Below are 22711 nucleotides of genomic sequence, written 5' to 3'. Positions count from 1 at the left end.
TTGTTAGACTTATATCCTTTTGACATGCATTGCTAATTTTAACAAGTATTGACAGTGATGGCCCAACATATACACACATACAAACCCATTCAAACCCATACCTCCATGAATTTCATTCTAACACTGTCTCAATATTAGTGTCTGTATTGTTTAGCCAGGACATTTATTGTGGGTTATAAATAAATTTCTATACAAATGTATGCGACAAATTATAATTGATATTTCAGTTTCTTTTTTCTTCTTCAAACTCTTTATATATACTTAACTTTATAGCCAATATAGAAACCCACATTGTTCTATGAATGTTTATATATATTTATACCCAACACATTGTTACTTTCACTGCACAAGTTTTTTTTCTATTTGAATTTTTTTTGTTTTCCTCACTAATTATGACTTTGCCTGTATCGTGTTAAACATTTGTTTATAGCTTTTGTTATTAAACAATTAATTATTATTGATTGTTGTGCATTTAAAGTGTTTTTTAGTAGGTTTTGTTAATAGAAAAGCTTTTATTTATTACCCAAATGTTGCCACTTTCAAGTGTTAACGGAAATTGCCCAAAAATATTGCATATTTTGAGGCTGACCTTTAAATAACAAAGTAAGTAACACAAAATGGTTAATAAACAGCAGCTAGATATGCTGTAAATGAAAAACAAACAACTGTAAACATAAGACCTAAAAACACTGCATATTTTTAGGCTGACCTTTAATTAAAAAAAAGGTTTGTTCTAGTAATAGTCAGACTAGCAATTTTATATAATTTAGTCATACTCTAGCTACTATAATTAGGTCTTTATATAATGATCTTTATACAGGCATATTTAAGCTTCTATCGTAGGACTTTTTACAAGCATATTTTAGATTCCACTGAGTTCTTAATTCATGCAAATTTTTGCTTCATCCATAAGACTTTAAGTAGTATTTGTATAGCTTCAATAATAGCTCTTTGTGTAACCTTAGGAAAGTTTCAATCTTAGGTCTTTATTTAGTCTTAGTTCAGATTCAATCTTAGGTCTTTTTTATTCTTAGTTTAGCTTCAATCGAACATCTTAGTTTAGCCCCTAGGGTAGGTCTTTATGTAATCTTAGCGTAGCTTCAAACATAGTCTTAATATGGCTTTAAGCATAGGCCTCAGTTTAGCTTCAATCGTAAGTCTTTATGTAGTATTAGTTCAGCTGACCATTTTGTGGTCTTTGTTTAGTTTCAATCGCAGGTCTTAATTAAGCTTCAGCTGTAGGTTTTTCTGCAGTCTTAATTTAGCTTCAATCGTAGGACTTAGTTTAGCTTTCAACAATTAGGTAGCTACATAATCCAGCTTCAGTCATAGATTTTATGCAGACCTATTTTAGCTTCAATCATAGATCTTAACACGAGAGTGGATCATAATGTCCGTGCCTTTTATTTATCCCTTCCAAAAAATAACACATGTTGAGATCATCAAAATTGGAATTTTTATGTTAGAGGATTTTATTGTTGAAATCTTTTTCCGCTGAGACATTTCTTCAGGTTTGGAAACTATAAATAGTCACTCTAAAGTGCCTAAATCTGGAGAATATGGCAACCGATTGTGAGCAAACGCGGCAGTAGTTCTGTTCTAGTTCTGTTCTAGTTCTGTTCTGTTCTAGTTCTGTTCTAGTTCTGTTCTAGTTCTGTTCTAGTTCTGTTCTAGTTCTGTTCTAGTTCTGTTCTAGTTCTGTTCTAGTTCTGTTCTAGTTCTGTTCTAGTTCTGTTCTAGTTCTGTTCTAGTTCTGTTCTAGTTCTGTTCTAGTTCTGTTCTAGTTCTGTTCTAGTTCTGTTCTAGTTCTGTTCTAGTTCTGTTCTAGTTCTGTTCTAGTTCTGTTCTAGTTCTGTTCTAGTTCTGTTCTAGTTCTGTTCTAGTTCTGTTCTAGTTCTGTTCTAGTTCTGTTCTAGTTCTGTTCTAGTTCTGTTCTAGTTCTGTTCTAGTTCTGTTCTAGTTCTGTTCTAGTTCTGTTCTAGTTCTGTTCTAGTTCTGTTCTAGTTCTGTTCTAGTTCTGTTCTAGTTCTGTTCTAGTTCTGTTCTAGTTCTGTTCTAGTTCTGTTCTAGTTCTGTTCTAGTTCTGTTCTAGTTCTGTTCTAGTTCTGTTCTAGTTCTGTTCTAGTTCTGTTCTAGTTCTGTTCTAGTTCTGTTCTAGTTCTGTTCTAGTTCTGTTCTAGTTCTGTTCTAGTTCTGTTCTAGTTCTGTTCTAGTTCTGTTCTAGTTCTGTTCTAGTTCTGTTCTAGTTCTGTTCTAGTTCTGTTCTAGTTCTGTTCTAGTTCTGTTCTAGTTCTGTTCTAGTTCTGTTCTAGTTCTGTTCTAGTTCTGTTCTAGTTCTGTTCTAGTTCTGTTCTAGTTCTGTTCTAGTTCTGTTCTAGTTCTGTTCTAGTTCTGTTCTAGTTCTGTTCTAGTTCTGTTCTAGTTCTGTTCTAGTTCTGTTCTAGTTCTGTTCTAGTTCTGTTCTAGTTCTGTTCTAGTTCTGTTCTAGTTCTGTTCTAGTTCTGTTCTAGTTCTGTTCTAGTTCTGTTCTAGTTCTGTTCTAGTTCTGTTCTAGTTCTGTTCTAGTTCTGTTCTAGTTCTGTTCTAGTTCTGTTCTAGTTCTGTTCTAGTTCTGTTCTAGTTCTGTTCTAGTTCTGTTCTAGTTCTGTTCTAGTTCTGTTCTAGTTCTGTTCTAGTTCTGTTCTAGTTCTATAAAGGAGTGCAAACAATATATTTTATTGGATTTTATATTTGATATGGATTTTTTCCACACAATACTTGTAGTATTTATTTATATTTTTCATAACTTACAAAACTAAAACTTAATAAATAACTTAAGGCACAAAATTCATATTATAAATGTTATAAAGCTGCTGAATTTCTGTATTTTATTACAGAATTTGATGTATTTTTTTAATTTTTTTTTATCACATGCAATAAATTATGAGCTAATGAAAAAAATAAAACTTATTTGACTAACAATACTCGAGCATAAATTAGTATAACATAATAGTATAATAACATAAACTAGCAAACACAGTGGGACCTCTTTAAGTTAAACTTTAAACATAATATTTGTATATTGACATTTTATACGTTTTTTAAGAAATGTAATAATTTTGTTGTAAAGGTAAAGCAAATTTGGTTTTGAAATTATGTTAGCTAGTTTATCGTGTGAGTACTGTGTACTTTCTGTGTTCCTCGAAATCTTTAGTTTATGTAGGACACGTTTCCATGTTTGATGTTAACCTTGTTATAGGAATGTATTCCTGTTTATTTTTCTTTTCCATTTTACTACTAATATTGTCACGTTTCCAGATTAGTTTTACTCCTGCTACTAACACTATTCCAACCATCGGCAGTTGGCAATTTATTCGCCAGAGTTGTTGGCGTTGTCACTCCTGCTGTTGTCACTGCTAAATCTTCTCTTTGTAAACCATTTCGTTTTATTGCTGCTGTCATTGTAGCTGCAACAGCAGCATCTATCAATGTGTCATTTTCTTGAATATTTTCTATTGTCACATTGTTCATTTTTTCATGCACAACCTCCACCTTTCGCTCCTCCAGCTCTTGTACGTGCTGCACTTGCTTTTGTATGCTTGGCAACAAAGTAAAGGCAGCGGATATTTTCTTAAACTCATAGATGCCATTAGTGGCAGCACCAAAAGTATTACGTCCATATGGCGGTTCGTCATTTGTATCCAAAAAGAATTTACCACGTAATCTAGAGTAAAGGAAATAAGTAGAAATTGCATTTTTGTTATAAACATCTTGAGCAGTTTTGTATGAAAATTTCATTCACTCTGAGCTAAATAAATATAACAAGATTTCTTAAAAGAAATTCAAATAAAGCATGTATGTTTAATAGAAGCAGAATGTTTATATTTAGTTTGGATTACGTTTCATGCTTTTGTTCAATGCCAATACATTGTTTTTTTTTTTTGTTTTTGAAAATCCTTGTTTTCATATTGTCAATTGCATAACAAACGATGATTGATGACAATCACTCAAAAAAATACTTGCATAAATATGGGGGTTTGCTTTTTCCAAAAAGAGACAATAGTAAATTTGATAATAAAGCTTTAGGTTTGCTTAACTGGCAATATAAATAAGGGCTTTGTTTCAAGTAGATAAAGACAAAACAATGTAATTTTAATTTTAGCTTTAATTATAGAAGAAAGTTATTAAATACTTTCATTATAAAAACAATTTTAAAGTACTTAGTAAAGAAATTTGGAAGCAATAGATATAAGCTATTTCGTAAGCTTTGTATGTTATATGGAACATTATATATTTAAGTTTTCTTTAACAGTTTTACATAGTTAAGCTTTAAAAATAAAAGCTATTGTAAAAGCTTTCACAGAAATATTATTTGCTTTTAGTTTTCTTACAACTTTTTATCCATAAAGCTTGAAAATTTAAAGTTTTTTTAAAAGCTTTTACTAAAAAATATCCGCTATTCTAAGTTTTTAATAGAAAAAAATAGTTCTACTTAAAAATCTTTCTAATATTTCAATTGTTCATTTGGTTGTTATATTTTACATGTTTTTTGTAAAGTTGTTTTTCCTAATCAAACTTTTAATATAAAAGATTGTATCAAATTCCTTTAATTAGAATGAAAATACTGAAAGCTTTTTTGAAAATTGTTTCTTTATATAAGTTGTCTTGACTATAACTAAAAAAAAAATTTTGAAAATTGTTTTTGGTTTTGCTAAATTGAGCTTTATATTGTATCAAGCTTTCTTAAAATACAAAAGCATTCTTATGAAAATCCCTTTTACTTAGTTGCCAAAATACTTTTTTTACTAAGAAGAAAAGAAAAAAGCTTAGAGAATTTCTAAGCTTTTTTGAAAAATAGAATTTGAAAAACTCACACTTTTTATTGTCGAAAAAAGAATATTTAATGCAAAAGCTTCATTTTTATTTTGCGGTAAAAAAAGCTTTTTATACAAAATATTTTTTTTTCTATACATTTTTAATAAAAAGAAGGAATACCATATTTACTATGTTTTCTTTACATTATAACTAACCAAGCTTTAAATATTGAATATTAATAGTATTTATTTTTAAAGCTTTTTATACAATAATGTTAAAAGTATCAAGATTTTTAAAAATCGCAAAATATTTTGGCAAAAAAATCTAAGGAACATACTTTTCGTTAACCTTTTTTAAAAGCCTTGTTATTAAATTTATTATTTATTAAAAAGCATTGCTATTATAAAATTTGTTAACAAAAGCTTTTTTAAAAAGAAAATTTTTTATTTAAAACTTTTTACTCTGAAAAATTTTAATTAAATTTCATAAATGGAGCCTTTGTTTCTAAATAGAAAATTTAAAGCTTTTTATACAAAAAATGTAGCTAAAGGCTAAAGCGAAAGCTTTTTTTATCATTTTGCCAATAAAAGTTTTTCGTAAATAGAGCTTTTGATTTTAAATGAAATAAATAAGAGAACTATATACGGCTGTGCCGAATCTTATGTACCCTTCAACAAATTATACTTCAAAAAATATTTTTAAGTAAACAAAATTAAAAAAAAAAAAATTTTCGAAATAGTTTTTTATTTTTTTAGTTTTATTTAAAAAAAATTTTTAAATTTTTGTTTTAATTTTTTTAAAATTTATTAGTGAAAAAAAATTTATAAAAAATATATTTTTTGAATGAAAAAAAATTCGGGTTAAAAAATGTTTTCCCTAATTTAACCCATTGTAGGTCCAGCTAATATATATAGGTCGATGCAAAGGACTTTCGAATGATATCCATATTATCTATATTAATTACTTAGTAATGAAGATATAGATCAAAAATTGAGTTTGTCCTGTTTTTTTCCTTATATATCAGCCATTTGATATAAGCTATTTTATTATTTTGTCAATGAAAGTTTTTCGTAAACAGAGCTTTGGAATTTAAATAGAAAAATATTGAAAGCTTTTTATATAAAAGTAAATTTTCATTAATCATTCTTAAAATGCGGAAGTTTTATCTTTAGTCTTTACTAATTATCAGGGAAACCGGAAATATGCTTTAAAAAAAAAGTTTTAGGCGCTTTAAATATGCAGTAAAAACTTTAAAATATGCTCTTAAAATTTAAAAAACATGCTCTTAAAAAAACAAACTTTTACATAATTTTTAACCAAAAAAAATTTACTTAAATTTTCAACTAAAAATCGTTGTCTATTGGATCTGAAAACATTTTTATACATAAAAAATGTTCTTTCAACATCAACTGATGTTACAGGAGCAAATTTAAAAGATAATATTTCTTTAACACTTAGAACGGTTAAGTTTGAATTAGAACTAAAATTTGATATTTATATGGAGCTATTATTAAAATAGTGCTTATTTTATATTAAAACAAGTAAGAGAGCTATATTCGGCTGTGCCGAATCTTATATACCCTTCACCTAATTATACTTCAAAATAAAAAAAATTTAAATATTTTTAGGTGAACAAAATTTTTTTCAGTTTTTTAATTTTTTGGATAAAAAATTTTTCGAATTTTAAATTTTAAAAAAATGTCTGTTTTTTAAATTTTTTTTTTTTTGGTGAAAAGCCATCTATTTTTCAATTTTGAATTTTAAACAAAGGAAGTAAAAACCTGTAACACAACAGCGAAAAATAAGTAAGACAAAATTTGTTTTTGATAAACTCAAAATATGCTATCAAACAGTAAAATATGCTCTAAAAACGCAAAATATGACATAAATATGCTCTTAAAACAAATATATGCAAAAATATGTATTTAAGGGTAAAATATGCAAAAATATGCACTAACAAATCGATGCCAAAATACTTAAATAGTTCTGAAACGTGTAAATATCTTATCCATGTGCTCATTAGACTCACCAGAAAAAACATGCATTTGCATATTTTGGTTTCCCTGCTAATTATACATTATAAATTTTGTCCATAAAAAAATTTCGAAATGTTTGTTCATAAAGACATTATTTATCAAAATCTTAAAAAAAGCTTTACTTTTATAGGAACAAAAAGCTTTGAATGAAATATATTTGGTCATAATTGTTTAGGGTATTAAATAGTAGTTATTTTAAAAGCATTTGTAACCATAAAACCTAAAAACGTTTGCTTTACTAAAGGCAATTTAAGCTTTCTTCCAAAGCTTTTAGTATTAATATTAAATAATATACAAAAATGTTGCTATTTTGAAAAGCTTTTTATGTAGTAGTAACTTATTAATTTCCTCAACAAAAGCTTTTGAACTCTGATAATTTTAGCTTTTTCCAAAAGCTTTTAGAATTAGTAATAAATAATGTACAAAAATTTTGCTAATTTAAAGGGCTTCTTATGTAGTAGTAACTTTTTAATAAGCTTTCTTAAAATTCAAAAGTTTTTGTTATTGTAGGAAGCCTTCATATTATTTATTTTCTCATCAAAAGCTTTTGAAATTATTTATACATATAACTTATGCAATTACGAATTAGAAGTAAATGGTTGATTGTAAAAGCTTCAGTTATCAAAATTTTTAAAAGCTTTTCGTTGATAGAAAAAAGCTTTGAATGAAATAGTCGTGGACATAATTTGTTTAAAAATAGTTGTTTCAAAAGCTTTTTTAACCAATTAAAACTCGGAATTTGTTGCTTTACTACACACAATTGAAACTTTCTTGCTGACAAATTAATATTTACTTCTGTTTTTATAAAACTTATTTAAATTTTAATTTTAAAAACTTTATTGAACAAAATATTTACAAAGCTTTTCATTTATCGAAAAAAGCTTTAAGTGAAATATTCATGGACTTAATTTAGTTAACAATAATAATTTCAAAAGCTTTTTTTAACCAATTAAAACTCGAATAGGCCAGCTTTTTGCTAAGTAATAGCTAAATTGTGTAATTTATCACATTTACAAATAGTTAATTTAAGGAATTATCTTTACTGAAAGCTTTTTAGTGATATGTTAACCGATAGAGATATTTAAAACCTCAAATAGTAAGTAATTCTTATCTAGTTTCATACACTAAATAGTTTTAATAAATCTTACAGAAAACCTAAACCATATTTCACATATTTCAACATAGTTTTCATATTTCTTTGCTCTTGCAAATGCAATTATGGCATTTTTCCTCTAACTTTCTTAACAAACTTAAGACATTTTCTTTACAATGTTTTGTATGACTTTGCCCAAAAAAACACCCACTCACCTCTTGTCAGCTCCCATGCCCATGAAAGCTTTGCCATTGCCATCACGACAAGTGCCAAATAATTTTGAAGGCTCACATCTGTTGGCTGGAAATGCATAAGGACGGCGTATAGATTCAATAAAATATTCCCAGGCACGTTGATGGCTGCAGCCTACTGTAAATTTAAACACACAAACACATGATAAAGTAATAAATAAAAAAAAATAATGGAAAACTATTTCATGACAACAACTACAACTCACTTATTATGCCCAACCAACGATTATTGGCAATTTCCTGGCGTGCACAACCCGGCTGCAAAGCATGACCGCCATTAGGATAGAAATCAGCATGACCCATGGCCTCAGGATTGCCCAAAATGCCACCATCTGTGTGTATGATGTCAACAAATTGAGCATCTTTTGGACTTAAGCGGCGATTTGAGCTGCCATCCTCGAATAAAGGCAAAGCCGGATCCAGGCCTGTTATCCTGGGCAAATAAATGCCCCATTCCTGCAATTGTTTGCCAATGAAGCCCGATACCTCGGCACCCAAACTAAAACCAATTAAATGGAGCTTTTGCACTTGATAGCCCTGCTGCAAAAGAAAACGTATAAATCTTGCCACATATCTGGCAGCCACAGGCAAATTATCAACTGCACTGGTATACCAGGGTACAGCAGTCATTGCACTCCAATCGATGAGTATGACATTGTAATTTCCGCCTTTTAAAAATGCTAGCAAAGGATAAATAAACAAGAACAAACGCACACACAGTATCATAAATATGCAATTAATTTTCTGTAGGGAATAGTTGTCCTTAAACAAACATGCACACACAAACATGCTTGAACATGCCAGAACATGCTTGAACACAGTGTAAGAGTGTTTGATGAGTTTGATGTGTGAATTTATATTAATAACTTACCATCTTTAACCTCCTGACTACTTTGTTTTTCACCCGTCGCTGACTCAGAGAAGCCATGCAAATAAATTGCCAAAGGATAATTGAAATTGAAATTGCTTTTGCGCAAACGTTTCTCATCACTCATATATAAATATTGAAATTTAAATGGATTTTTTCTGCAGCCAAAAAAAATTAAAAAAAAAACAGAATTTAATTAAAAGCTCACAAAAACATGAATTCCTTAAAAACTCACCTGGTATACAACATAAATCGAATATCATCTCTTTCCTTAATCTCACAACAATTGGAGCAGACACCTCTCGGACTGGGACTGTAAAATATGGGAGAGCCAGCTGTAATTAAATAAATGAAATTTCTTAAACCTGTTTCCAAATATAGCTTAATTAATGAAACAAACAAATACTTTATTTTTTTTTTGTTTTAACAAAATTTACATAAACATTTAATTAATTAACGTTTTTTAATTTATAGTAGTTTTTTATTTAGTTAATCAAAATTCCTCCCTGAACTTGAACATGAAACAAGATTTACAAAAATTCAATTAATGGCCAGCAACAAATTGAAATTTAAATTCATAACAAGCAGTGCAAGCTTTAATAGAAAAGGGGAAGGTAAACTAAAGGAAATACTTGGCAAACTAGTTTCAAAACATTTCTCTATGACCAAACTAACATAAATTAAAAGCAAATTAATAAAAACGACCAAAACATAATGTATCAAAAACTGATTAATATCAAGAATTTTGTGCTTTAAAATGCCTACAAATCAAGAAAATAAACAAATTTACAAATAGTACCAACATAATTTTGAAAAAGTACTAAACCAGAAAAGTACTTTTATTAAAAAATTATCTTAAATTACCAATTTTTATTTTAAAAAGCCAAAAAATTATGAGAAAAATTATTTTGTAAAAAGTACTAAATAATTTTTAAAAATGTACCAAACATAAAAAGTACTTTTTTCTAAATCTATTCAAAATTTTTTAATTTGAATTATTAACGAAAATTATAATGCAATACTTTTACATATAAATTAAATGAAAATTTAAAAAAAGTACTAAAAAATTAAAAGTACTTTTACCAAAATTTTTTTCAAAATGAAGAATTTCAAATAAAATATTTTAGAAAGTCTAAAATTCATTAAAAAAACAATTTTACCAAATTTTACAAAACAATAAACTGCCAACATAGTTAAGAAAGTACTAAACAAGAAAAGTACTTTTTTCAAAAATTTTCTTAAATTAACAATTTTTATTTTAAAAAGCCATAAAATTATGAAAAAAAATTATTTTACAAAAAGTACTAAATAATTTTTAAAAATGTACCAAAACAAAAAAAGTACTTTTTCTCAAAATCAATTGAAAATTTTTCAATTTGAATTATTAACAAAAATTATAATGCAATACTAATAAAAATTAAAAAAAAGTACTAAAAAATTAAAAGTACTTTTACCAAATTTTTTTTCAAAATAAAGAATTTCAAAAAAAATACAAAAATTCATGAAAATTTAATTTTCATTTTTGTAATTTTAATTTTACAAAAATTTCTAAAAAAAACAGTACTATGCTCTTAAACTGCCAACATAGTTTTGAAAAAGTACTAAATAAAAAAAGTACTTTTTTCAAAAGTTATCTTAAATTGCCAATTTTTTACAAAAAGTACTAAATATTTTTTAAAAATGTACCAAGCATAAAAAGTACTTTTTTCTAACTCAATTGAAAATTTTTTAATTTGAATTATTAACTAAAATTAAAATGCAATACTAATAAAAATTAAATGAAAATTTAAAAAAGTACTAAAAAATTAAAAGTACTTTTTACCAAACATTTTTCAAAATAAAGAATTTCAAATAAAATAATATAGAAAGTCTAAAATTCATTAAAAAACAATTTTACCGAATTTTATAAAATATTTTTTTTAAAAAAGTACCAAACAATAAACTGCCAACATAGTTTTGAAAAAGTACTAAACAAGAAAAGTACTTTTTTCAAAAATAATCTTAAATTACCAAATTTTATTTTAAAAAGCTAAAAAATTATGAAAAAATTTATTTTACAAAAAGTACTAAATAATTTTTAAAAATTTACCAAAACAAAAAAGTACTTTTTCTCAAAATCAATTGAAAATTTTTTAATTTGAAATATTAACTAAATTTAAAATGCAATACTAATAAAAAATTAATGAAAATTTAAAAAAAGTACTAAAAAATTAAAAGTACTTTTTACCAAAAATTTTTCGAAATAAAGAATTTTAAATAAAATACTTTAAAATCCATAAAAAAAGGAAATTTAATTTATTTAATTCTAAAAAAATAGGTAATGTTCTCTTAAACTACCAACATAGCTTTGAAAAAGTACTAAACAAGAAAAGTACTTTTTTCATAAATGAACTTATGTGTATGAATTATTTTAAACATGAACAAAATTGTTTAACGAAAAGTACTAAATAATTTTTAAAAAATGTATCAAAACCTAAAAAGTACTTTTTTCTAAAGTCAATTAAAAATTGTACCAAACAAAACATGGATTTTTTGTCAAAAATTAACTAATAATCGGTTAACATAAAAAATTGCATAAAAAAAACTATTTTTCAAAAAGTACCCAAATATGAAAAGTATTAAGAAATAGTTCAAAGAGCTTAAAAATCATGAATAATAAATTTTACAAAAATTACAAACATACATATATTTAAATAATAAAAAACGACCAACATATAAATAGTACTTTTTCTGTAACATATACAAAAATTTCGATATTTAAACTATTTAAAATGAAAATACTAATACAAAATTAAAGCAGTGTTATAAAAAGTACTTTTTGCAAAAATGTACCAAAAATTTATTAATATTAAATATTACAAATAAAATTAAAAATGTTTGTTTTAAAAAGCATAAAAATAAAAATCTTTCTCAAAAAGTACCAAAACATTTTAAAAATGTACCAAACAAAAAACTAAATTTTTGTCAAAAATTAACCAAAACTTGATTAACATTAAAAATTTCACAAAAAAAAAACTACTTTACAAAAAGTACTAAAATATTTTAAAAAATTACCTAAATATGAAAAGTACTTTTTCTTCAAAATCAACTAAACTTTTAAAATGAAAATACAATGATAATAACAATAAATTATTTCAAAAGTTATAAAAAGTACTTTTTGCAAAAATGTTCTAAAATATATTCTAATATATATTTTACAAAAAGTACCAAAATATTTCAAAATGTACCAAACAAAATAGTACTTTTTTTAAAAAAAATTTCTGAAATTTTATAAACATAAAAAATTATATATAAAAATAATAAAAACAAATATTTTACAAAAAGTACTAAAATATTAAAAAAGTGCCTAAATATGAAAAGTACTTTTTCTTCAAAATGAATATGAAGTATTTTAAATAAAAATGCAATGATACTACCATAAATTATAGAAAAATTTATAAAAAGTACCAACAATAAAAGTACTTTTTCCCCAAAAGGAGTTAAAACTTGCTAAATATATATTAAGAATTTTAAATGAAAAAACAGAATATGAAAAAATATATTTTACAAATGTACTAAAACATTTTGAAAAGGTACCAAAACATAAAAATATTTTTTTTTTTGGTAAAATTATATAAAATTTTGTTAATATGAAGAATTTTAAATAAATATGGTACTATGATACTTAACCATTTAACAAAAAGTAGCAATATAGTTTTATAAAAATTCCAAACATCAAAAGTACTTATTCTATTAAATGAAATAAAATTCGATTAAAATAGAGAAGTTTTCCTTTAAAAATGACTAAAACCCATCAACATTTTTTTAAATAATACTTAGTTCTATAAAAAGTACCAAAATTTTAAAGAAGTACCAAATATATAAAAGTACTTTTTGGCTCAAATGAATTAACATTTCATTTAAAACGAATATTTTAATTAAAACTTATATTTTCTACTTTAAAAATCATACAAAAACTTGAAAAAGCAAATGCATAAAGTACGAAAATTTGTAAAACAAAAAGTACAGAAGAAAAAAAGTTTGTTTGCTTCAACATACAAAGATTTTTGTAATATTAAGCAATTTAAATAAAAATACTTGCCGTTTAATTTTTTAATTAATATTTGTAAAAAAGTAACAAAAATATAAAATGTACTTTATCTCTAAAATTTATTTAAATTTAATTTTAAATACGAATTTTTATTCAAAATAAATTTTATTCTAAAAAGTACCAAAATATTTTTAGGAAATGTACTAAAATTAGAAAGTACTTTTTCTCTAAAACGTACTTAAATTTAATTTTAAATAAGAATTTTAATAAATCTAGCGGGTTAAAAATGTTTAAAAACCATAACAAATAGCTAATTTCCAGTACCAAAATATTTTTAGGATATGTACTAATATTAAAAAATACTTTTTTCCTAAAATATACTAAAATTTATTTTGAAATAAGTTTTTGTTTACAAAATTTAAAAAAATACAATCTAACAAAAAGTACCAAAATATCATTTTTAAAAAGTACCGAAAATTAAAAGTACTTTTGGTACAAAATGAATTATGAATAATTTGGAATTATGAATTTGGTGCAAAATGAATTATAATAAAAATAAAATGTTTGGCTAAAAAATTCCAAAACAAATTTTTCTCTAAAATGAACTAAATTTACTTAAAATTATGTATTTTAAAGAAAAATTACTAATGTTAAAAACATAAAAAAAATTACAAAAAGTATGTACCAAAATGTTTTTAAAAAAGTACTAAAAGAAAAAGGTACTTTTTCTCTAAAATGAACAAAATTTACATTTTGAATAAAAATTTAAAAAAACATATAAAATATACAGTTTACAAAAGTACATAAATATTTTTAATAAAGTAATAAAGAATTTTTAAAAACGAGTATTTATCATAGTTTACCTTCCCCCATTAGTCAGCCGCATTGAAATTTGATAAATTAAGTTTTCTTCACACATTGTAAAAACGTGATTTTGGATTATTTATTTTTGGTATAAGAGCAATAGTCATATTCGTAGTAGTATTAGTAAAAAGTAGTATTTAGTAAAACAAACCTGACAAAATAGTAGCTACCACAACAACAACTCTATAAATAATTAATTATCTGTTTTGTTTTTATCTTTAAATTCATTGCAGTTTAAGCCAATTTTAATATAGAAAAAAATAAATCTCACATCAAAATCTACAACAATTTAATGTCTTTATGATCAATTTAAATTCACAAAAATAGAAAAAACAAACTGTAAAAACTCTTGATAATTATTGTTGTTAATTTAACAACAAAAACATTGTCAATGTTATGTTTTATTTTGTCATTAGTTTTTTTAATGAGTATCATTTATTTTGAATATTTTTTTTATGCATGTCTTTTTATTAGATAATTTTTTTCTCTCTGTATTTATATGTTTAACAAAACAGAAACTAAACATTTTTAAATCTATATCATGGCATTTTATTTAAATTTGTTTTTCTCTTGTGTTGTATATTTTTGTTTATATTTTTTGTTAACATTGTTTAAACACACCACCAACAAATTATACGTAAATGCGGAAATGAACGTTTTGTTTGCCAAAATGTTTAACTGAGGTTCTTTTAGCCGGTTGCTGTTTATTAAATTAACACTTTTTATAGTTGAATAGTAATAATAATAATATTTGTATTAAATAATAAATTATGTATTAATGAGGGCAATAGCAACTGCTGTGTTTTCTTTAACTAAAATTTCATGTGGTGCTTGAAAAGTTGGCGGTTAAATGTTTTTAACAAAAAAAAAATCATAAAAAGTTTAGCATTTAATCGTATTTGGAGAAAGAAGTTCATTAAACTAAAAATAAATATTGTAAAATTCATAAGCTGGCCTTATTTCCAGACCGAAATATAACCAGTAACTGGCTTTATTTCTAGACAGAAATATGGGAAGTTACTGGCCATATTTCTGTCTAGAAATAAGGCCACTTACTGGCCATATTTCTGTCTAGAAATAAGGCCACACTGGCCATATTTCTGTCTAGAAATAAGGCCACTTACTGGCCATATTTCTGTCTAGAAATATGGGAAGTAAAGCCAGTTCTAGACAGAAATATGGCCAGTAACTGGTCATATTACTAGACAGAAATATGGCCAGTAACTGGTCATATTACTAGACAGAAATATGGCCAGTCACTGGTCATATTACTAGACAGAAATATGGCCAGTTACTGGTCATATTACTAGACAGAAATATGGCCAGTAACTGGTCATATTACTAGACAGAAATATGGCCAGTAACTGGTCATATTACTAGACAGAAATATGGCCAGTAACTGGTCATATTACTAGACAGAAATATGGCCAGTAACTGGTCATATTACTAGACAGAAATATCGCCAGTAACTGGTCATATTACTAGACAGAAATATCGCCAGTAACTGGTCATATTACTAGACAGAAATATCGCCAGTAACTGGTCATATTACTACACAGAAATATAGCCAGTAACTGGTCCTATTACTATATTTTTAGACAGAAATATGACCAATAAATGGCCTTATTGCAAGACAGAAATATGACCATTATGTGGCCTTATTTGTAGACAGAAATTTGGGCGGTACCTAGCCTTATCTATAAACAGAAATTTGACCAGTAAGTAACCTTATTTTTAGACTTAAATATTGCCAGTATTTGGCCTTAGTTCTTGACGGAAATATGGCCAGTATCTGGCCTTAGTTCTGGACAGAAATATGGTCGGTATCTGGCCTTAGTTCTAGACAGAAATATGGCCAGTATCTGGCCTTAGTTCTATACAGAAATATGGCCAGTATCCGGCCTTATTTCTGGACATAAATATTGCCAGTATCCGGCCTCAGTTCTAGACAGAAATATGGCCAGTAACTGGTCATATTGCTAGACAAAAATATGGACAAAACTCTCACAAACAAAAAAATAAGTTTCACAATTGAAGTGAATAGTTGATATTTGACATCAGTTTTTTCCACTTACCCAATAAAAATGTAAATATTCCACATAAAGCTGAGGTGGCCGCCAAAGCCATGATTATTCTGGCACAAGATAAATTCTCTTCTTAAATTGCTTTCAAGTTTTCACTTCGTCTTTCACTTTTTTCAAGATATTCTTTAGCAGAAAGTTCAAATATTTCTTTTTAATGTTGAAAACTTAAGTTGCGTTTATCTATTTTAAAGTTAGGATATGAAAAAATAGTTTGGTAAACCCAAAAAAATAGAAGGACTCTAATATATTGAGTTATAGTTAACAAAAAGTTGTGAATAATTTACAAAAAATGTACTGGTTGGGTTAAGTTGTTTGAATGAAATAAAGTAAATTATTATTAATCCATCTCAAGTTTATTAAATTGTAATAATTCAAAGAATACATCAATTTAGTAATTTAGACACTACAGGCTTTATCAGCAATTTTCTATTGTCCAATTCTCAATAATTGGGATTCAAATATATGATGTTTTCATGAGAAAAAATTGCTGATGAAGTCAGTAGCGGGCATACAATTTATTCCAGACTTGTCAGTCTCTCAAATGATTTTTTTATAGTTTTCTTTGAATTATTGCAAGTAAATGAAATTGAAACCAATTAGTATTCATTTCTTTCATAGTGAAATTATTAGTTCGAAGAATAAAACTTAAAATTTTCATATTTTTAGGAATTTAAAATTTAATTTTAATTTAAAACTTCTGATAACAAAAAAAAACATTTTGAAAACTGTTTTTATTATAATGTACCTACTTTTAATACTGATTTACTTCTAAAAATAATTTTAAAAATTTTTCCAAATTTAAAAAAATTTTAAAACTTTTTATTGGAATTTTTTATTTATTTTTCTTATAATTTTTTATATATTTGTTTAACAGTTAAATTTTGTATTATTGTTTTCATTTTTTTTTATTTTTTGGTAAATTTTCTTTAATTAATTATTTAAAATTTAATTATTTTTTAATACTGTTAATTATTTGTAATCTTTTATTTCAAAATCTTTATTTATCTATTTTATTTTTATTTTTTTTTTTCTAAATTCAAAATTCTTAATCATCTACAAAAATTCATCAACAACCGCTACAATACGCGTTTAAAATCCAACTGATTGCTATAAAATCTTGCGAAATGACAAAACAAAACAGAAAAATTACAAAAAAAAAACCACGTTGTTAACTAAATAAAATAAACAAATAATAACAACGAAAAAACAAAAAAATTCTACTATACGAACAGCAATATTTAACTTGGCCCCATAGCCAAGAAATTTATAAGAGGAAACAATCTGTTAAAAAAGAAGAACAATTCAATGAATTCAGTATTTTGTTTAAACAACAATAAAATACTAAAAAAAACAATTTACCAAAATCATATCTAAGTATTATTTCAAACTAATAAATCATTAAAAAATATATATTTTAACTTTTAAACTGGCAACAAAACATTATGTTTAACACAATAATTAAAAAACACAACAGACTACTGAAGCGCCTCCATTTAACAAGAGAAAAACAAAAGATTTAAACGACAAACTTTGTTTATATTTATTGTTGTTTTTTACTCTTCGCGCTCCCTCTCCCACAATAACAATCTCTTTCTTCTAGCTTTGCAGCTCAATTAATTTATTATGCGTAACGTTTACCTTAAAAAAACCTAAATAAAAACTGAATTGTTTAATTAATAACATAATTTTATTACTTATTTTGTCTTTATATTAAAAGATCTCTTTTGAATTGTGTTAAATATGAAATTTTATTGTAAAAAATAAAGAAATTTTTATAACTTATTAAAAGGAAGTCTTTTGTTTAAACAAATATCTAGCATATTATTTATAACGTGAGAATTTTACTTAATTTTTTTCATATCTAGACTCTCATGTTTCATGATATTTTACAACAGGCACTCCTTTTTTAATGTAGATTGTAATATAAAGGTTGTTAAATGTAAATCATTAAATAAAGATCTTGCCAAATGTCATAAGGAAGTAGCCTACATTTTATCAATGTTAAGAGCGTTAGCTTACATTATTTACCCGTATAAATTAAATTTGTTAAATATTTATGTCTATTTGAAGATGTTGTACTATTTGTTTAATATTTAGCCTGGGTTCACTGACTTAAGCACTAGCATTTTTGTCTCTAAATAAAACAATTGTTAAATGACCTCAGTTATGTTTACGCTTCAAAATAGCTTTAAATAAATATTATTAATGAGAGTTCAATAGCTTTTTGATATGTTTTAAAGAGTTAAATGACTTTAACTTGAACTTTGTTCTGCTATTTTCTAGACACAAATATGGCCACAAACTGGCCTTATTTCTACACAGAAAAATGGCCACAAACTGGTCTTATTTATAGACCGAAATATTGCCAGAAACTCGCCTTATTTCTAGACACAACTATGGCCACAAACTGGTCTTATTTATAGACAGAAATATTGCCAAAAACTCGCCCTATTTCTAGACAGAAACATCACCCGTAACTACCCTTATTTCTAGACAGAAATATGGACACAACCTGGCCTTATTTCTAGACAGAAATATGGCCACAAACTGGACTTGCTTCTAGACAGAAATATGGCCACAATCCGGCTTTATATCTAGACAGAAATGTTGCCACAAACTCGCCTTATTTCTAGACAAAACTATGGCCACCAACTGGCCTTATTTCTAGACAGAAATATGGCCACCAACTGGACTTATTTCAAGACAGGTATATGGCCCGTAAACTGGCATTATTTCTAGACAGAAAAATGGACACAAACTGGCCTTATTTCTAGACAGAAATATGGCCACCAACTGGCCTTATTTCTAGACAGAAATATGGCCATAAGTCGGTTTTATTTCTAGACAGAAATATGGCCACGAACTGGCCTTATTTCTAGACAGAAATATGGACACAAATTGGCCTTATTTCTAGTCAGAAATATGTCCCGTAACCTGCCTTATTTCTAGGCAGAAATATTGCCATGGTCTCGCCTTAATTCGAGACAAAAATATGACCACAAACTGACCTTATTTCTAGACAAAAATATGGCCACAAACTCACCTTAATTCTAGACAGAAATATAGCCATAAACTGGCCTTATTTCTAGACAGAAATATGGATACAGTATGGCCAGCAACTGGTCTTATTTCTAGACAGAAATATATCCACAAACCGGCCTTATTTCTAGACAGAAATATGGCCACAAGCTGGCCTTATTTCTAGACAGAAATATGGCCACCAACTGACCTTATTTCTAGACAAAAATATTTCCTCTAACCGGCCCTATTGCTAGACAGAAATATTGCCACAAACTCACCTTAATTCTAGACAGAAATATGACCACAAACTGGTCTTATTTCTAGACAGAAATAGGGACACAAACTGGCCTTATTTCTAAACAGAAATATGGTCACAAGCTGGCCTTTCTTCTAGACAGAAATATGGCAACTAACCGGTCTTATTTATAGACAGAAATATGGCCATAAACTGGTCTTATTTTTAGACAGAAATATAGACACACAATGGCCTCATTTCTAGACAGAAGCTGGTCTAATTACTAGGTAGAAATATTGCCACGAAATTGCCTTATTTCTAGACAAAAATATGTCCACAAACTAGCCTTATTTCTAGACAGAAATAATGCTCCTAATCGGCATTATTTATAGACAGAAATATTGCCACAAACTCGCCTTATATCTAGACAGAAATATGGCCATAAACTGACCTTATTTCTAGACAGAAATATGACCACAAACTGGCCTTATTTCTAGACAGAAATATGGCCACCAACTGGCCTTATTTCTAGACAGAAATATGGACACAAACTGGCTTTAATTCTAGACAAAAATATGGACACCGGCTGGCCTTATTTCTGGACAGAAATATGAACACAAACTGGCCTTATTTCTAGACAGAAATATGGCCCGTAAACTGGCCTTATTTCTAAACAGAAATATGGACACAAACTGGCCTTATTTCTAGACAGAAATATGGACACAAACTGGCCTTATTTCTAGACAGAAATATGGCCCGTAAACTGGCCTAATTTCTAGACAGAAATATGGCCTTATTTCTAGACAGAAATATGGCCACATACCGGCCTTATTTTTGGACAGAAATATGGCCACAAACCGGCCTTATTTCTAGACACAAATATGGACACAATCTGGCGTTATTTCTAGACAGAAACATGGCCAATAATTGTAACTATTTCTAAACAGAAATATAGCCTAACAGAAATCAAATATTCTTTAGACACAGTGACACACACCAACAATTCAAAACCACCCTTTTATAACCTTGTTCACCTTAAAAACGTAACAATAAACTTAATAATAGTACTTTAATTTAAACTACTAATAAAATATTTTTAAACTAAACTCTTCAATTTAATTATAGGTTTAATATTTCATAAACCAAGAGACAAAAACAGACATTTCTATAGAACTTTATTTAAACTATAATTAATGAAAGCAGTTAACATTAAAAAAACAGTAATGATTATAAGATTAAATAAATACAATAGCTTTAAATGAATCTCTATATCACTGCTAAGTATTAATTCCATATAACTTGAGATGTTTCATTGAGGTCTTATTTCCACAAAACCATTTACACTTGAACTTCAGTTATTTTATTGAACTTGCATTTCAAACTGGTTTCATTTCAAAATCATTTACTTATAAATTCTTAAATATTTATAGATTTGTGTTTAAAATTGCTATTAAATGTTTTAGTATTTATTTATTACATAAATTTATGCTAATTTTAAGTACTTAAATTTATGTATTTCAAATATAAAAATTTACTTAGTATTTAAAATATTTGTGTAAACATTATAGGAAAACTTATAAATGTTTATTTATAATAAAATGTGTTAACAAATAAGACCTTAACTCAGCTTGAAATATGTGATTTACAATATTTTGACTTATTGTTTTAGCCACAAGTTTAATTTGTTTTATTTAGTTGGTTCTTTGTAGAATGTTATTCAAAATCAATATTTTATTTCAAGATTATATTGTGTATTTAGCGAGTAAATAGTAAATAGTCTGTATGCCAGTTGCTGTATGTAAAGCCAGTTGCTGGCCATATTTCTGTCTAGAAATAAAGCCAGTTGCTGGCCATATTTCTGTCTAGAAATAACGCCAGTTGCTGGCCATACTTCTGTCTAGAAATAAGGCCAGTTGCTGGCCATAATTCTATCTAGAAATAAGGCCAGTTGCTGGCCATACTTCTGTCTAGAAATAAGGCCAGTTGCTGGCCATATTTCCGTCTAAAAATAAGGCCAGTTACTGACTAGATATAAGGCCATTTACTGGCAATATTTCTGTCTAGATATAAGGCCAGTTACTGGCCATATTTCTTTCTAGAAGTAAGACCAGGTACTGACCATATTTCTGTCTAGAAAAAAGTTCAGTTAATGGCCATATTTCTGCCTAGAAAAAAAGCCAGTTACTGGCCATATTTCTGTCTAGAAATAAGGCAAGATACTGACCATACTTCTGTCTAGAAATAAGGCAAGTTACGGGCCATATTTCTGTCTAGATATAAGGCCAGTTACTGGCCATATTTCTGTCTAGATATAAGGCCAGTTACTGGCCATATTTCTGTCTAGATATAAGGCCAGTTACTGGCCATATTTCTGTCTAGAAATTAGGCTAATTACTGGCCATATTTCTGACTAGAAATAAGGTCAGTTACTGCCCATATTTCTGTTTACATATAAGGTAAATTACTGTCCATATTTCTGTCTAGATATAAGGCCAGTTACTGACCATATTTCTGTCTACAAGTAAGGCCAGTTACTGGCCATATTTCTGTCTAGAAATAGGCCATATTTCTGTCTAGAAATAAGGCAAGTTACTGGCCATATTTCTGTCTAGAAATAAGGCAAGTTACGGGCCATATTTCTGTCTAGAAATAAGGCCAGTTAATGGCCATATTTCTGTCTAGATATAAGGCCATATTTCTGTCTAGATATAAGGCTATATTTCTGTCTAGATATAAGGCCAGTTACTGGCCATATTTCTGTCTAGATATAAGGCCAGTCACTGGCCTTATTTCTGTTTAGATATAAGGCCAGTTACTGGCCACATTTCTGTATAGATATAAGGCCAGTTACTGGCCATATTTCTGTCTAGAAATAAGGCCGGTTAATGGCCATATTTCTGTCTAGAAATAAGGCCAGTTAATGGCCATATTTCTGTCTAGATATAAGGCCATATTTCTGTCTAGATATAAGGCCAGTTACTGGCCATATTTCTGTCTAGATATAAGGCCAGTTACTGGCCATATTTCTGTCTAGATATAAGGCCAGTTACTGGCCATATTTCTGTCTAGATATAAGGCCAGTTACTGGCCATATTTCTGTCTAGATATAAGGCCAGTTACTGGCCATATTTCTGTCTAGATATAAGGCCAGTTACTGGCCATATTTCTGTCTAGATATAAGGCCAGTTACTGGCCATATTTCTGTCTAGAAATAAGGCCAGTTACTGGCCATATTTCTGTCTAGAAATAAGGCCAGTTACTGGCCATATTTCTGTCTAGAAATAAGGCCAGTTGCTGGCCATATTTCTGTCTAGAAATAAGGCCAGTTGCTGGAGAAATAAGGCCAGTTACTGGCCATATTTCTGTCGAGAAATAAAGCCAGTTACTGGCCATATTTCTGTCGAGAAATAAGGCCAGTTACTGGCCATATTTCTG

At 27.2% G+C, this 22711-nt stretch overlaps 2 protein-coding genes across 3 annotated transcripts in view; one reads left to right on the top strand and one right to left on the bottom strand.

Moving 5' to 3' along the window:
• Positions 1-22711, top strand: part of LOC135961666 (uncharacterized protein DDB_G0271670) — an 87972-nt gene that overhangs the window by 39760 nt on the left and 25501 nt on the right. The window lies entirely within an intron of this gene.
• On the bottom strand, positions 2713-16151 carry LOC135961667 (inactive pancreatic lipase-related protein 1-like). Of its 2 annotated transcripts, none has more exons than XM_065513205.1 (6): positions 16012-16151; positions 9278-9377; positions 9046-9200; positions 8381-8854; positions 8139-8292; positions 2713-3703 (listed from the first exon to the last, which is right to left on the bottom strand). In XM_065513205.1, exons 1-6 carry the CDS (start codon positions 16061-16063, stop codon positions 3286-3288), a joined length of 1353 nt encoding a protein of 450 aa, XP_065369277.1. In that variant the 5' UTR covers positions 16064-16151; the 3' UTR covers positions 2713-3285. The 2 variants fall into 2 exon arrangements, with proteins under 2 accessions (XP_065369277.1, XP_065369278.1); XM_065513206.1 differs by having other exon boundaries at positions 8139-8289.

Source organism: Calliphora vicina, chromosome 5 (assembly GCF_958450345.1).
Source record: "Calliphora vicina chromosome 5, idCalVici1.1, whole genome shotgun sequence".
Taxonomy (NCBI): Eukaryota; Metazoa; Arthropoda; class Insecta; order Diptera; family Calliphoridae; genus Calliphora; species Calliphora vicina.
This window is presented reverse-complemented; position numbering and strand designations above follow the sequence as displayed.

Bases quoted from the DNA above. Each gene is read 5' to 3' on its own strand.
- LOC135961667 (XM_065513205.1), bottom strand. From the start codon at position 16,063: ATGGCTTTGGCGGCCACCTCAGCTTTATGTGGAATATTTACATTTTTA. The intron at 9,378-16,011 runs GTAAGTGGAAAA...ATTTAATTACAG, and splicing joins AATATTTACATTTTTATTGG to CTGGCTCTCCCATATTTTAC. The intron at 9,201-9,277 runs GTGAGTTTTTAA...TTTTGGCTGCAG, and splicing joins CGATTTATGTTGTATACCAG to AAAAAATCCATTTAAATTTC.